Source organism: Cebus imitator, unplaced genomic scaffold, assembly GCF_001604975.1.
Source record: "Cebus imitator isolate Cc_AM_T3 unplaced genomic scaffold, Cebus_imitator-1.0 Scaffold547, whole genome shotgun sequence".
NCBI lineage: Eukaryota > Metazoa > Chordata > Mammalia > Primates > Cebidae > Cebus > Cebus imitator.
This window is the reverse complement of record NW_016107862.1, coordinates 108,061-124,289: the sequence shown is the minus strand read 5'-3', so window position 1 is coordinate 124,289 and position 16,229 is coordinate 108,061. Positions and strand designations below refer to the sequence as shown.

The following is a 16,229-nucleotide window of genomic DNA, read 5'->3' as shown; positions in this document are numbered from 1 at the left end:
ACGTTGGAAAGGAGTAAAAAAAAAAAAACACCTCTTTTTTTGTTTCCAGGAGATGCATTTAGAAGATACTACCAGATTCTGTCCCAAAGAAGAAAGAGAAAGTGAACAAACATCTTTCAGCGATCAGAATCCCAGGCAAGACCAGAAAGGGGGCTTTCGCAGCTCCTTCCGCAAGCTCTTTAAAAAGAAGTGAGTAGCCCTTAGACAAGACAGCATTGTAACTCATTTCCCTTTGGGCTAAATCTTGAGGTTTTAACAATAATAAGTATCAAGTAGCCTGGTCTCCCACAACTGCTTCAAGTACAGTGCCTGTACCCAGTAGCCATGATTCCTGCGGGGTGAAGCTGTTTCTCATTTTAATCTCCCAGAGTAGAAGCAAACTCAGCTCTCTGCCCTGCCTCTTCTTTTATCCCTCCTTCCTTGTTCCCAAAGTCGCGTGTCCCGAGAGGAGTGGGCAGAGGTGGTTCCCTTGAGAAACAAGCTGGTGACAAGCCCCTTTAGACTGGGAGGAGTAGGATCCACTACTGGGGTTGGGTGTCATGGGTGCTCCATCAGATCTCCCCATCTGTGGAAAGTTTTCTATGGGATCTCAGCACTTCTGCATTTAGGGACCTATTGTCATCCTGGGTGCTGATTCATGTTTATTGGGACTTCTGTTAGTGCTTTCCCTGAATGAGTGGATTTGGCGTGGCCCTAGTTAGAAATCACTTTAATGTAGTTTCTGTATTCCATAGGAGGAAAAACAAGGCATTTTCCTCCTGTGGTCCTTCTGAGATTCTAAGTCATCATTGTTGTGTAAAACATCACCCACCAGGCATTTTGGTCAGCACTGTCTTACAGTCTGGGAGGCAGTGGCCAAACCCCAGCATAAAATATAAGGAAGAGAGAGGTGAGCATTAGCATTTGACCATAGAGGGATTTGCCAGTCCAGCCACTGCCTGCCTGAGAGACTACTGTTTCAGTCTGCACTGGCTCAGACCTCCCTCCCTCTGCCCTAGAAAGATTTTCCCTGCTGCTTAGTTACTCTTGGTGCAGGATGCTCTTAGAGTCAGTTTTAAGTAACAAGTCTTCATATTTTAGTGGATGGAAAAGTTAAACAGAGGCATTATTGCTGCCTTTGGAGAGCTGCTGATGAGTGAGGAAGCACAGGGAAATCACCTTTTCCTTGAAGGTTGAGGTCACTGGCTGATTTAGATTGTGGTCTTAATGGAGGAATTGGGGGCAGCCCTGAAGTGAGGACTTTGTTTTTGCTGGTTTGTCTAATTGTAATTGTTCTCCTGTGGGGAGGGTGGTACTAAGATTAGTGGTACCTGTTGTTACTGGAGAAGGAGGAAGAGGAAGAAAGAGCAACAGGTCTACACTTAGCCAGAGCCCAGCATTCCCTCTCAGTTTTGCCAAGGAACCCAGTGCGTGCTTGCATGCTGTTGCTGGATCCTCAACCCATCTTACTCACGGTTTGAAGAGTTACGAATTGTATTCCTCTTTCTAGAATCATAGATCTATCTTGACCCAGCGCCAACATCTGCCAAGTTGACAGGGTTGGGAGAACCTGGAAACAGATACCTCTCCAGTCCACCCTTGGGATTTAGACTCTTGAATCCTTCTTGAGATGGAGTCTTGCTCTGCTGCCTAGGCTGGAGTGCAATGGCACAATCGCAGCTCACTGCAGCCTCTGCCTCCCAGGTTCAGGCTAGTCTCCTGCCCCAGCCTCCCGAGTAGCTGGGATTACAGGCACCTGCCACCACCCCTGGCTACTTTTGTTTTGTTTTGTTTTTGTATTTTTTGCAGAGACGGGGTTTTACCATGTTGGCCAGGGTGGTCTTGAACTCCTGACCTCAAGTGACTCACCTGCCTTGGCCTCCCAAAGTGTTGGGATTACAGGTGTGAGGCACCGTGCCCAGCCAGACTCCTGAATCCTTCTAAGGACTCCAAAATCCTAAGGGCACAGCTTGAGCCTATCTTTTTTTTTTTTTTTAAACCAAAGTATTCCCAAAACAGCCACTTTTTGCCCACTGTCATTTGTAATGACTGGGTGCTGTCTGTTGGAAAGCAATGAGCAATAGATCCACCACTGGTTCCTTTACAATTCCTATTTGTCAGAGAGATGTAAGAAAATGTTTTGCCAGTGACATGAGGCAGAGGGAGGGTATTTATCCTCTCTGGATTCAGAGGGCAGAACTAGGAGCAGTGGCTAAGAGGAAGAATTTCCTAAAAATGCAGCTGCCTGGAACTGAAGCTGGCTACATCGTGAGGGAATGGGTTCATGAGAGGTCTGTGGTCAGGGATGCTATGAAAGTGATCCCTGCACCAAATGGGAGATTGTTTAAGAAATCACCAGCGTCCTTTCTAGTGTGGGGATTTACTTTATCTGTAGTTTGTCTTTGTTGTAGTTCAATCTGGGTAATCACATCTTTTTATCACCTGAAACAAGAAATTAATGAAGCTTTGGGACTTACAATTTTAAAGCCCTAGCATGTAGAAGACCAGGTTTTATCTTTTTGTAACTCCCCACCGACCTTGGTACAATGCAGAGGACTTGCTATGGGTTCTCCAAGTTCATGTTGGTTAATTGCTATCAGTCCTCTTGGGGCTGTTTGGGATTCCCTTAGTCCTCTTGTCCTTTCTTATAGATCAGTCCCTCCTGCATCAATCACATTGTCGCCACCAATACTGGTGCTGTCCTTTGTATTTAAAGTCTGAAGTGTTGTCTGAGTGGAAGTAAAGGTGGAGCCACACAGGTGACCGTCTGGCAGGCTTTCCTGGCTTTTTAGATCTGGCCTAGGATACAAGCACCCAAGTACCATCAGGTGCTTGGGGTGCTGCAGTGGGCGCCCTGGAGACTTTGCATGGGTTGAAGAGGCAGCTTAAGTAGCATTTTCTGAGTGTTTTCATGTGAGGACGATAGAAAGTCTGCTCCATTATAAAGTAGAGAGGAAGGTCAGGGAGGCCCCAGTGTAGCACAGGAAGGGCAGTGGCTTTTAACTTAATGAGAACACACCATTCTTCTCATCAATTAAGCATTCAATCTTATATGCACGCACTATGCAAGACACTTGTATAGGAATCATGAAAGACATAGTCCCAGCCATTACACAGGAACTTGCACTCTGAAGTCAGGCCTGTGGACAGGCATAGGAAGGAACCAGAAGAGACATTCAGCCCATTCTCCTTTTGCATGTCAGGAGGTCAGGCTGGCAGCAAGCCCTGGGACTTTAAGAAGTGGCCAATCCTGAGTACTGGAACCATTGCAGAGCCTGGCCTCACAGGTTCACATGGGCCAGTGCCAGCAAAGCCACTTGTGTCATGTCTGGGGCTCACTGCCTTCCTCCCCCACAGCCCTCTGGAGGCTCATTCCTGTCTACACTGATACACTTTTTGTTCCATAGGGGCTTGTTTGGCTGGTGGCCCCACACACCCAGAATGCTGCTTCGGGATGAAGCTAGGCATGGAGCCAGATGCAACAGAAAACCTGAGAAAGGGTTCTCTTCCCTCTGAGGCTGGGAGGGCCGAAGGCTCATACCCACAAGGATTCAAAAGGGAGAGTCAAGTTGACATCATTAAAAAAATCCTGAAAAATGCCCACAATATTTGGGGAAAAGAATGACCTTCTGATTGTTTCCATCTCAGGCACATTTGTCCTGGGTAGATACAAGGTCACATGTCCCTGAAGGGTACCCAGAATTGATCAGAATAAAGGTTACATATCTTAAAGTTTGGAAATGTTAAATAATTTTAAACATTTTAAATGAGTATTCTTAGAGGGAACAGAGTTACGGTGGTAGGCTGATGCTAGACTGGAACTTATTCCCTTGCCTTTGAGCAGGATGGAAAACAAACTGGCCCCTTCTAGACAGATCTGTACAGAGGCTGTCAAAGACTTAAACCTAGATTATTGTGAAGTCTGGGGCAAATTATACGTCACCTTAATATACACACCTTGCACCACTTAACAAGTGTTGTCGATGGCAGATGTGGCAGTGGGGAAGAGGATCACATGAGACAGCTTAGGAATAGGGCATGTAGATGGTACTCTCTCTTTTATCCTCGGATTTCAGGGGAGTAGAAGATAAAGAATATGGCTTCCAAATGATTAATTCTACTTCCTTGCTCATCCACTTCCTCTTTAGCGCTTTAAAATTTACATGCGTCAGAGTGTCTCCTTCCTTGTCATCACCCTCCCTCCACCAATCCCATCACCATCTATTTTCTTAATCACACACAGAGAGAGTACTTCTACAGGGCCCTGAATGTAATCATTTCATCTCAGTGAATCATCTTATTTTGGTGTCTTCCCAGCAGTTTTTGTATATGCCCAGCTTCAGCTGTTGAACAGACCATGTACTAGAAAGCAGGGCTGCTAAAGAATCCATTGATAACTTGATCTCACCTATTCTCTGTCTCCTTAAAGCTCATTTCAAGTCCCTCTCCAACTCTTACTCAGTTTGGGGTTCTTTCTCATTCTCCATTTCATTTCCTATATAACTTTAAAGGGGATAGTTGAAGGGGTAGATATTTTAGATTACTTAACCTTGATTACAGATGTTTCTCAATAAGCCATTTGAAATCAACCATTCAATTAAGGGTCTTCAATATACTAGGTTCTGTCCAGCACAAAAGATGTAAGAGAAATAATTCCTGCCCATTAGGAGCTTACAGATCAATGTAAGGGTAACCTAACTATTGATATGAGGTGTAATACGTAGCACATAGTAGGCACTCAACTAATATACATTAAATAAATGCTCATTTGCTGTGGGCGCTCCAAACTCATGTTGGTTAATTGCTGTCAGTCCTCTTGCAGCTGTTTGGGATTCTCCTTAGGTAAAGGGCCAGTGGATTCCCTTAGTCCTCTTGTCCTTTCTCATAGAACAGACCCTCCTGCATCAATCAGATTGCCTCCATGATATTGGTGCTGTCCTTTGTATTTAAAATCTGAAGTGTTGTCTGAGTGGAAATAAAGGTGGAGCCACACAAGGCTGTTGCTTTGATTACCGGGGCTGGCTGACTGGCTGACAGGATGGGTGTTTTCTTGCCCTTTACTTCTTGAGACAGATGCATGTCTCCTAAAGCTTTCAAGGAAGATGGTCTTTCCAATCAGAGAACCAAGCCTTCTTAAGTCAGAGGTTTTTGCAGCACTGGATTCAACTACTCCCATCCCCAGCTCCAAACAAGCTTTCCAGGTTTATTGATAGCAAATCTAGACCTTGTCTGACCAATTCAATTTGCTATTTTCTTTGTCACCCTTGAGTGAAAGGAAAGTTAGCAACAGGTCTGTTGTCTTTTCTTCTTTCCATCAAATACTTGGATGGTTATGTGTCAGTATGTCCTGGCAGCCACTGTACCCTTCCCCAGCAAGTGTTTGCCTACCTGTTCCTTTAATGTCTGCTCAGATATGCCCTGCAGTCAGCCGCAATGGCTCCAGGAGCTCAAAAGCCATTTCTGTTTCATAGAGAAAGGTAATAAAAGCAGATCATCTGGCTTTTTCTCCTTGGTTCTACAGGTTATTTCCTAGTAATTTAGGTATGCAGTACTTCAGAGCCTAACAGTCACACCTTTGGAAGAGTCCAGGTGGCTGTATACACGTAAGCATTATAAAGAGGTCAGTTAAAATGATCTTTACAAGGATGAAAATGAGCTTCTAGTCATGGCTATAGTAGACTGCTGGATTTTGAAAAGGATGAGCAATTTAGCTGTTTAATTAATATCAAGAAATTCAGAGAAATTCAGACACTGGAGACAGGGAAGGTACAATTTGTGAGAAGAGCAGTTAAAAAAATTTAAGCTGAGTTTGTGGACTTTGAAAACTAGACAGGGCGATTTTGGCATTTGTTTCAGAAATGGGAACGCAACTGGTGAAGATTTCTGTGGTCCTTGGGGCTGGTGGTGACATCAAAGCTTTCCTATTTTCAGGTAAACACTAAACAGTTGCATGTTGGAACCATCAAAGTGTGACATATTGGGTTTTGGAGAGACCAGATGTAGCCAAGAGGGGAAATACCAGGTGAAGATTTCAAGTTTTGACTAATGACTTTCTGATGAGAAACTGTCCTGTGGGGAACAAGAAGAAATAGCAGCCCAATTCAAATCCTGCTCCCTACTTCCTGCCCCCAAAACTGTAGGCATTCCTTGTCTTCTGCATATTGGAAGACATAGAGAAAGAATGGAATAGTCAAAAATACATCTTCCTAAATTTGGGGTACAACTGCATTAATCAGGGATGATTTGAACTGGAGGTAGGGGGATCTATGAAAGATGAGAGAAGACCTGGAGTTTTAGGGTGGGCCATGTGGAAGCTTTCAAGGGAGAACTCGGGAGGGGGGTTCCTGAAAAGGAAGAGAACCTCATCCCATTCAGATATCTTGCTTGATGAGTACCCAGATGTACGGGAGTTGAGAGAGAGAATAGTTTTTCTTCTCTGCACTGGGATGTAGTGGAAAAGTGCTCCTTACAAACCCAAAGTAGAAAGCATGGCGGGTGGCTATGGCTTCATCTGTGACATTGATTATCAGGGTGCAAAGTGAAAATACCTAGTCAGTCACTAGGCTTCCAGACGTAAGGGTTTTTAGTCATTGTGGATCCAGCTTCTTTCCTTGAATAATGTAAAGAGATGTTTGAATTCTGCCCATTAATTCAGTAAATGATAGTCATTAACTTATCTAATAACAAGAGTAGCAAACCAATGATAGTGCAAGGACTCAGAGACCTGGACCCTTCTTTGGTGGATAGTGGAAGTGTACCTGACAGCCTCAGCATATGGAGAACTTGATCAGTTGTATAGGAACTTTGGACAAAGAACTTCATGTCTAACATCACTTTCATACACCCTGCATGAGGTTTTTTGATATTGGTTCTGAGTGTCTGGACTAGTTTTACCCATTCTAGGTTAGAGTTTAAGCTAGCCAAAGGGCCCCAGTCTAGCTTAGAGATTATTTCCAGAAAGCCTCCTCCCTCCAGGGACTTCTGACATGAGAAAACTGGAGAAGGTACAGAGCTGGAATGGATTACCCAAGTGGCTTAACCAAGATAAAGGAAGAATGCACCCTCGACTGGGGACTTAAATGGACTGATCTGAGTTGTTGACTATTGATTGGCTTTGGTCTCTTTTGTGGTGGTTGAGATTATAGTATCTCTGCAATCTGATTACTGTACGAATTTCTGCATTCTACCAAATGTAGCATATATGTGTGGTTGGCTTCAATAAATCTTTGATTTAAAAATGAAAACAAGCAGAAGCAAGAGTTTGTAATGTAATACCAAATTCAGTGAAGGTCCTTGGTAATCTTGGTTGAGAACCATGAATTCCATCCTTTTAATTTAAGGGCCTTGGTAATTTGTGGAGTTGTTACTTCACTGAATCAAAAACAGGATTTCTTAAATTTTCTGAGCTTTTGTTCCCCTATTATGATGTTATTATACAGTATCTTACACTGACATATATAGTTGTCTCAATTGTCCCCATAAAGCATTAGAAAGATACTCTCTTTATGTTCAGTGCAAATCTTAGATACACATATCCTAAGTCATGAAATTCAGGGGAGTAAAAAGTATTCCAGATCTAGGAAGCAACTGTTTTACAAATGCAAAACAATTGGGATAGATAAAATATTTGAAAACAATTAAAACCAAATCAACCTGTACTTTATCTGTGTGCTGAGATTTTAGGTCCAGTGGATCAGAATACAGGGAAAAAACTAATGAGAATCTCTCAATGGATCCTTCACCCACCAAACAAGATTTCTTCAGAAACCGACTTGCTCTTGCAAATGACCTTGACCAAGGAACAGCTGTGTAAAACATACTTAAAGTTGTATTGTCAAGTGGTAAGATGAGGATAAAAAGCTTGTATATATCTGTGTAGGGATATATATATATATATATATATATATATATATATACACACACACACACACATACATATATATATATATCAATGTATAAATCCCTGAGGAAAACTAATATAACTACATATGAAACTAAATCAACATACAAGACATTGAAGAGATGAAGATTAGTTTCTGGTTAAGATCTGGCTTTTTGAACCTCACCACTGGGGAAAAGGGAAATGAAGACTTTTCACATCATTACAGAAAAACACAATAAATTTGAAGGAAAATAAACATTTGTAAGAATGAAAACTTCTACCTTGAAGTCATTCCCTGAGTATAATATTAAGAATGTTCCTATTTAGCATGGATGTGAATTTTATGCTTCCTAGGCATTTAGCTTATTAATTCATCAGTGTTCTTAGACTAATATACACTATATTAGGGTCCAATTCTGTCTGGCTTCATGTCTTCTAAAAACCCCGAGGCCATATCTAACATCTCTTAAGGCAAAGGATTAGTTAACAAACTGTATTTTATATGCTGCAAATCCGAGTTATGGAGAATTTGTGCCGAAACCATGATTCAGAAAGTTCAAAGCCTAAAAACACATTGATCTACAAACTTGTTCTGTGGTAATGGAAATCAGTAAAGGGAACAAGGATTTCTGTAGAAACTGGGGAGAGAGGAAGGCAAACATTTTCCCTTGTGTGGGTTGTGCTGAGGATGGAAACAGTGCAGACTCTGTTTCATTGAGTACTCAGTATTCAAGATCCACTAGCGATCTTGAGTGTCACACACACTCACGACCTGATGGACTAGGAAAAAAGCAGTGATTTAGCCACATCCTTTTAAAAGGACTTTCTGCAGCCTGAAAAGAAGGTGGCAATAGCACCAAAACTTCAGTGGCTTACACACAGTGGTTGCCACAAACACCAGGTCAAAGGGAAAATTCAGGATTGCAGTACTTGACTGTTTTCCTATTTTGTAAATAAAGCTATTAACAGCTCAGATAGAGGAATCAAATTGCAACAGGTCTGCCTGGCTCTGGGGTGATAAAATGTGCTGTTTCCACATGGATATGTCCAACATGGTCAGCATCCTTGATATGCCCCAAACATCAGATTTATAATAGAAAAGAAAAATTAGGTTTAAACAGTTTGTCTTTACTCCCAGGCAGTTTCCTATAGTAAATTAGGGGTATTTGAGTTCTGTTCATTCAAATTCTTGTTACTCAAACTGGTGTCCTCAGAAGCTATTCTTCTACTGATGTGTTTGTTGATAAAACAGGCAAAAGTTCACTTCTAAGTGTTGCAAGTTTCTTCTGTTTGATGACAAATTAGGAACTCACCTAGTGCATTTGGAACAGTAATTGTCTGGAACACATAAAGGATCACTGCCAGGTTTTTGGAGTTTGCAATATTTAAGTTTAAGCCAAGATTTTCATTTCCCTGAAGTTAATTGAATTCATTTGAAATTAGATTTTTCTCTATTATCAGGCCAGCAGTGCTTGAAAGCACAATGCCAAATTGACTGGACATGGAAAGTGAAATACTACAGAAGTCACAACCTATTAAATAAAATGTAAACACAATAAAAATCCTTTCTCTTTCATCTTCTGTTTATCACTAAAATTGATCAGTTACTAGAAAGGTTGGAAAACTAACACACACGTCACCAATTTTATTTTGGTAGCATCCTATGAAAAATCTTGATATTACATCTGTAGTGTAACTCCAAAATAATTGAGTTGTATTTTATGAAACTAGAAATAATTAATGCTGTACTTACTCCCCAGGTGGTCGCAATCATTTGACACCTGGATTTTCTGTAGCTTTCTTTTTTTAAAAGTTTATTTATTATACTTTAAGTTCTGAGGTACATGTGCAGATCGGGCAGCTTTGTTACATAGGTATACACGTGCCATGGTGATGGTTTGCTGCATCCATTGCACCATCATCTACATTAGGTATTTCTCCTAATGCTATCCCTCCCCAATCCCTCCACCCCCTGCTATTCCTTCCCTAGTCCCCACCCTCCAGGCCCCAGTGTGTGATGTTCCCCTCCCTGTGTCCATGTGTTCTCATTGTTCAACACCCTCTTATGAGTGAGAACATGCAGTGTTTGGTTTCCTAATCTTTTGTCAGTTTGCTGAGAATGATGGTTTCCAGTTTCATCCATGTCCCTGCAAAGGACATGAACTCATTTTTTTAATGGCTGCATAGTATTCCATGGTGTATATATGCCACATTTTCTTTATCCAGTCTATCATTGATGGGCATTTGGGTTGGTTCCAAGTCTTTGCTATTGTGAACAGTGCCGCAATAAACGTGTGTGCATGTGTCTTTATAATAGAATGATTTATAATCCTTTGGGTATATACCCAGTAATGGGATTGCTGGGTCAAATGGTATTTCTTTTCTAGATACTTGAGGAATCACCACACTGTCTTCCACAATGGTTGAATTAATTTATACTCCCACCAACAGTGTAAAAGTGTTCCTATTTCTCCACATCCTCTCCAGCATCTGTTGTCTCCAGATTTTTTAATGATCACCATTCTAACTGGTATGAGGTGGTATCTCAATGTGGTTTTGATTTGCGTTTCTCTAATGACCAGTGATGACAAGTTTTTCATGTTTGTCGGCATCATAAATGTCTTCTTTTGAAAAGTGTCTGTTCATATCTTTTGCCCACTTTTTGATGGTTTCTTAAATTTGTTTTAAGTTTTCCATAGATTCTGGATATTAGCCCTTTGTCAGATAGGTAGACTGCAAAATTTTTTTCCCATTCTGTTGGTTGCCGGTTCACTCTATTGATGGCTTCTTTTGCTGTGCAGGGCTTTTAAGTTTAATTAGATCCCATTTCTAACTGCCTCCAAGCACTCTTTGCTCCCATCTGTCCTGCACGTCTCTAACACAGTATTCCCAAATATTGCTTTATGTGAAACTCTTCTGTTTTTACTGGTCTACAGTGAAATTCCAAACTTCTTGATTTGACATCCAAGGCTTGCTCTCTCCAGTAAGGTTCTAGGTTTTCTCGCTGACTACCATCTCATACTTTCCAAAGTTCTAGGTGAACTGACTTACCTCAAGTAAACTGGGTTTTTACTGTTTCCCAGTCATTCATGCACCTTGCCCAGGCTCACTCTTGCTTTATTCCCTTTCCCTAGTTCCTTCCTCTCTGCTGATCTTAAGACCCAGTTTAAGTCTCTTCATCTTTTTGTGACTTCTTGTGGTGTAACTTATCTTTTTATGTGTTTGTTTTATCTTCCTAGTAAGAATGTGAGTCCCCTCAAGGGCAGGAACTATGCCAGATATATATTATATATATGTATATATAATATATATATTTGCCATATATTTTTAAATTCCTTTTAACCTCTTGAAGACTACATAGTAGGTACTCAATAAGTAGTTGATGCTAACATTAATGGTGGTGCTTTAATATGTAGAGAGCTACAGAAAATAATTTTTACTCTTAATTTGACAGCTTCAGTTATCACTCTACCTCCCTGCCTTTTTTTAAAGAAAAAATATCAGTCACAAAGGAAATAAAATATAGTTGCCTTCAGAAGCAGTTAAAGGCACCACTGTCACTTTCACAGCATCTAGCATTAGAAAACATTTCACCAATTAAAAAAAGAAAGGTCATAGCTCACTGCAGCCTCGAACTCCTCAGGCAATCCTCCTGCCTCAGCCTCCTGAGTAGCTAGGACTATGGGTGTGCACCACTACACCTGGCTGATTTAAAAATTTTGTAGAGACAAGGTGTCATTATCTTGCCCAGGCTGGTCTCAAACTCCTGGGCTCTAGCCTCCTCCCGCCTCAGTCTCCCAAAGGGCTGGGATTACAGGCGTGGGCCACCAGGCACTGTGTTACATCACATCAAGTAATGTGTGGATGGAGCAGTGTGGAAAAGAACTTGACAATGGCTACTACATCTGTGACCTCCAGCCCTCTGGAGAAGTGCACTTTACATAGGAGACTACAGATGTCTTTGAGAAGTATTTGGGTTGATAATCAGAAAGAAGCATTCAACCAAAAGATGAAGTAGATATTTTGCACAGGCTAGGAGTTGCAGTAGGCCCTTTCTACAGCCTTGTGAGATCAGTATATATAGGCCCAAGCAAGGACTGTCCTGCTTCTCTGACTACAGAATTGGAGCCTTTGACAATCAAGGATTTGTGGACCAGACTCTAGGGTTCTCCCCAGTGGGCTATTTCATCCTATAACAAATAGTTGACTGGGACTTGATACTAGAACATCAGGGAAACCCTTTGAACAGTGTTTTCTATGGCACCTAGTTTCTCATTTCCTCACTGCCTTGAAATCTTAACTAATACATCACCTCCATGAGGGCACTTGTAAAAATGCAGATTCCTGGGCACCATTTCAGTCCTACTGTATTAGAATATCGGGAGGTAGGGTCCAGGAATCTGCATTTTTAAACTTTTAGGTTCAGGGTACATGTGCAGGGTTGTTACATAGGTAAATTGTATGTCATGGGGATTTGGTTTACAGGTTTTTTTGTCACCTAGGTCATAAGCATAGGACCTGATAGGTAGTTTTTCAAAGGAATCTGCATTTTAATGCAGTCCTGTGAGTCACTGTCCCACTGAAATTTTAGAGATACCATCTATTAGATCAATACATAGTATGATCTAGTATGTATGTTTCAGGATTCAGATTCTATTCATAGACTGGATTTTAAAACAGAGTAAAGAATTGATTATCTTGAGATACAGAAAACAAATCATTCATTGAAAACCAGTGAATATTTTTGTATTCACAATTATCTGTGACCTTTACTATCACACACAGTGAGATTCTGATTTAAGAATGTACGTATGCACATGATCATTGCTCTTTATAAACTGGTAAAATTGACTGTATATTCCAGAAAACCAATTGCATGCACTTAGAAACATGACAGATTTTTCTGCATTAAATTGTATCATAAAATTAGTTTCAGATTAAACTTTTTCTTGAAACATCACCATTAATAACTTTCTTCCTGTGTCTAGAACAGTAATGCTTTTGGTATGGTTGGGATTGTTTTGTCCTTAAAGTTCATTTGAAGGTGTGAGGGCAGCACTCACAGCATCTGAGCAGTCTGATACTTATAGTATATGGGCCAGTGAGTCTCACTTGGTGGGGGTGGGCTGGGAGGAAAAGGAAAAGAGAGGTACAGTTTTTCAAAAAGGGAGATGGGTTAAAAGAAGGTTGAGAAAACTGATGGAGACCTGTATATTTTCAGGGAAAAAAAATAGAAATTGATGTGTGACACTACAGCTGAGTTTTAAATATAGAACATAAAGGGATGAATTTAGTCAATGCTAAAAATATCTTTGTGGGAGATTGTCAGATGTTCAAAATAATAAAATTTTTTTTTTTTTTTTTTTTTTTTTTTTAAAAAAATTTTTTTTTTTTTTTTTTTTTTTTTTTTGAGACAGAGTTTCGCTCTTGTTACCCAGGCTGGAGTGCAATGGCACGATCTCGGCTTACCGCAACCTCCGCCTCCTGGGTTCAGGCAATTCTTCTGCCTCAGCCTCCTGAGTAGCTGGGATTACAGGCACGCACCACCATGCCCAGCTAATTTTTTGTATTTTTAGTAGAGACGGGGTTTCACCGTGTTGACCAGGATGGTCTCCATCTCTTGACATCGTGATCCACCCGCCTCGGCCTCCCAAAGTGCTGGGATTACAGGCATGAGCCACCACACCCGGCTACAAAACAGATTTTTATTCCTTTTGGCCTCATTCCCTTCAGATACATAATAGCAGTAAATGCTGTTAATTCTTATCAAGAAAGCTGAATGCGTTGGCTTTTGTTCTCATGTATGTAAGCCTATCTATCTGAAGATATTAACAGTAGGATCTACTGTAAAGGTGTTGGTAGATACCATCTGTGCCTCCATCTCTTCTCATCACATTTTCTTTTAAACTGGGACAAACCCTTCAGCATATGAACATGCTCTTATTTCTTCCATCTTTAAAGCAAAAGAAATCCTCTCTTGACGGTTCTAGCCATGCCCCAGTTTTCTGCTTCCCTTTATCATAAAACTTCAAAGAGGAAACTGCTCCACTTCCTCTCTTGCCATTCTTTATTAAACTAGGCCCAGGCTTTGGCTCACACCACTGCCCTGAACTGCTTGTGTCAAGATCACCAGTGAGTTCCATACTGTCAAACAAATGGTTCCTTCTCAGTCATCTTACTCTATCAAGTAGCATTTGACAGGCTGATCATGTCCTCCTATCTTTACTAGGACTCAAAGACATAACATACTCCTGGTTTTCAAATTTTTCTTCACTGGCAGTTTCTTCTTGGTGTACTTGCTGATTCCCCATCTCCACTCCCCACTTTTCTTCCTTTCCTTTTTCCCTCTTTCTGGCAGGACCTCTGTGTTGCCCAGGCTAGAGTGCAGTGGCTACTCTACAGGCACGATCATAGCTCACTGTAATCTCAAACTTCTGGGCTTAAGTGATCCTCTCACCTTGGGCTCCAGAGTAGCTGGTGCTACTCACTTCCTTTGTGGTCTTATCCAGGCTTTAATATCTTTATGAAAGTGACTCCCAATTTCATATCCTTAGCTTAGACTAATCTCCGAAACGCCAGACTAACATCTTCAGCTGCCTCCTTGACATCTCAAGATGTCTGATATATTCATTGAACTTAATGTGTCCAAGCCTGCTTCAACTGCATCTTCCCCACTCCAGTTAATGGTAACTTTATCCTTCTAGTTGACATCATCTTTAACAATTCTGTTTTTCTTACACCTCACATTCAGTCCATCAGCATATTGGCCGACCTCTTCTTCACACCTCCACTGCTATCACCCTGGTCCAAGCCACTTTTGTATTGGGTTAGTCTCCTTATTCCTACTATTTTATTCTCAACTGGGCAGCCAGAGTGATCCTGTTAAAATGTAAATCAGATCTTGTCACTGGTTCCTCTGTCACTAAGAAGTCAAAGTCATTACAAAGGCTTTTAAAGCCTTAAGTGAGCTGGGTTCTATCAAACCTCTGATGGCATCTCCTATTCTGCCCACATTTATTCTTCTCCAGATACAAGCAGTGTCAGATATACCAAGATATTCCTCAGATATACCAAGTACACTTCTGCCTCTGGGCTTTTCACTGGCTGTTTCCTGTGACTTGACATAGTCTTCTCCCAGATATGTGCACATGTTGTTCCCTCACCTCTTCCAAGTCTATTAATGTCATCTCTATGAGGCAGGCTTCTGACCATTCCATTTTAAATTCACCTCCCCTGGACCCCATATTCCCAATCACCGTATCTTTTTTTTGTTCATAAGTGAAAACATTTGTATGTATAATATACTTATTATGCTTACTACTTTTTATTGTCTGCATCTCCTCACTAGATTATAAACCCCATGATGGCATGCACTTTTGCCTGTTTTGTTTATTGCCATATTCCTAATATCAGAATTATACCTGGAAGAATAAATATTTGTTGAATGCTGAATAGTCAGATGGGCCCTTATCAAATGCTTATAACCTAAGGTCACTCAGAACCAATTTAAGTGATGAGAAACAGCAAAGGAAGTCAGATTGTAAAGAATCAAATTATGAGGGCTTCAGGATAAGCAGCCAACCTCTTAAAAGATAGCTAAAAGCCAGTAAACTTTGACAATGCATCCCTTGTAAGTTTAGTTAGCATTTACTAAGCACCTACTCTGTGAAAGGCATGTGTTTTATACATATTACCTTTAAACCTCATAATAGACTAAAATAGTAGATCTGTTAACCTCCTTGTATTGATGTGAAACAGATTAACTTCTCCAAAGTCACTCATGTAGTAAGTAATGGAACCAGAAGGTGAACACAGACATAATTCCAAAGCACCTGCTTGTTTCTATCAAGTTGATTCTTCCTTTTCTTCATGAGTTACTGAGGTAGAGAAATTAGCTTTTAAGTAGGCTATAGTTTTTCTTGTCTCCAGGAAGAATCAAGAGTCCTAAAATGTTAGAATGGATAAACTGCCTTTTTGGAATTGTACTCTATATCAAAGCCCTCCTTCCCTCTGGACACTATGTGTGCCTGTCAGCAAAAAAGGCAGGCTTAACCATGGACTGTACCATACGACAGGTCTGCGATGACCTAACAGGATTAAAATGAGTTAAAAAGTAAATCACTTGGTTAAAGCTCAAAATAAGTGACATTTCAAGAGAAAAATTCAGAAAGTTGAACTAATAAGAACGTTATTTTCCTATAGCTATTCAATTCCTAGAATATACTCGATAATTCGTGATTGGATTTCACAGTGGTCTACCAAATAAATCTGTATAAATCAGTGATATCATGTCTTTAAACCAGGGGATAAAAATCACCAGTTAATTTTAGGTATTCCTGAAAGCAGTCTTAAATACCAGGGATCAAAG

General features: G+C 40.7%; 1 protein-coding gene across 15 annotated transcripts in view; it reads left to right on the top strand.

The window, feature by feature from the left end:
* The window catches only part of ARHGEF33 (Rho guanine nucleotide exchange factor 33), a 127,119-nt gene that overhangs the window by 75,002 nt on the left and 35,888 nt on the right, over positions 1-16,229 (top strand). For 3 of the 15 annotated variants that reach the window (XM_037733787.1, XM_017515300.2, XM_037733788.1), the window contains 2 exons: positions 50-189; positions 7,663-7,889. In XM_037733787.1, the coding sequence (XP_037589715.1) occupies positions 50-189; positions 7,663-7,792 (270 nt within the window). In that variant the 3' untranslated portion in view covers positions 7,793-7,889. The other 12 variants (XM_037733792.1, XM_037733794.1, XM_037733790.1 and 9 more) reach the window with 10 other exon arrangements.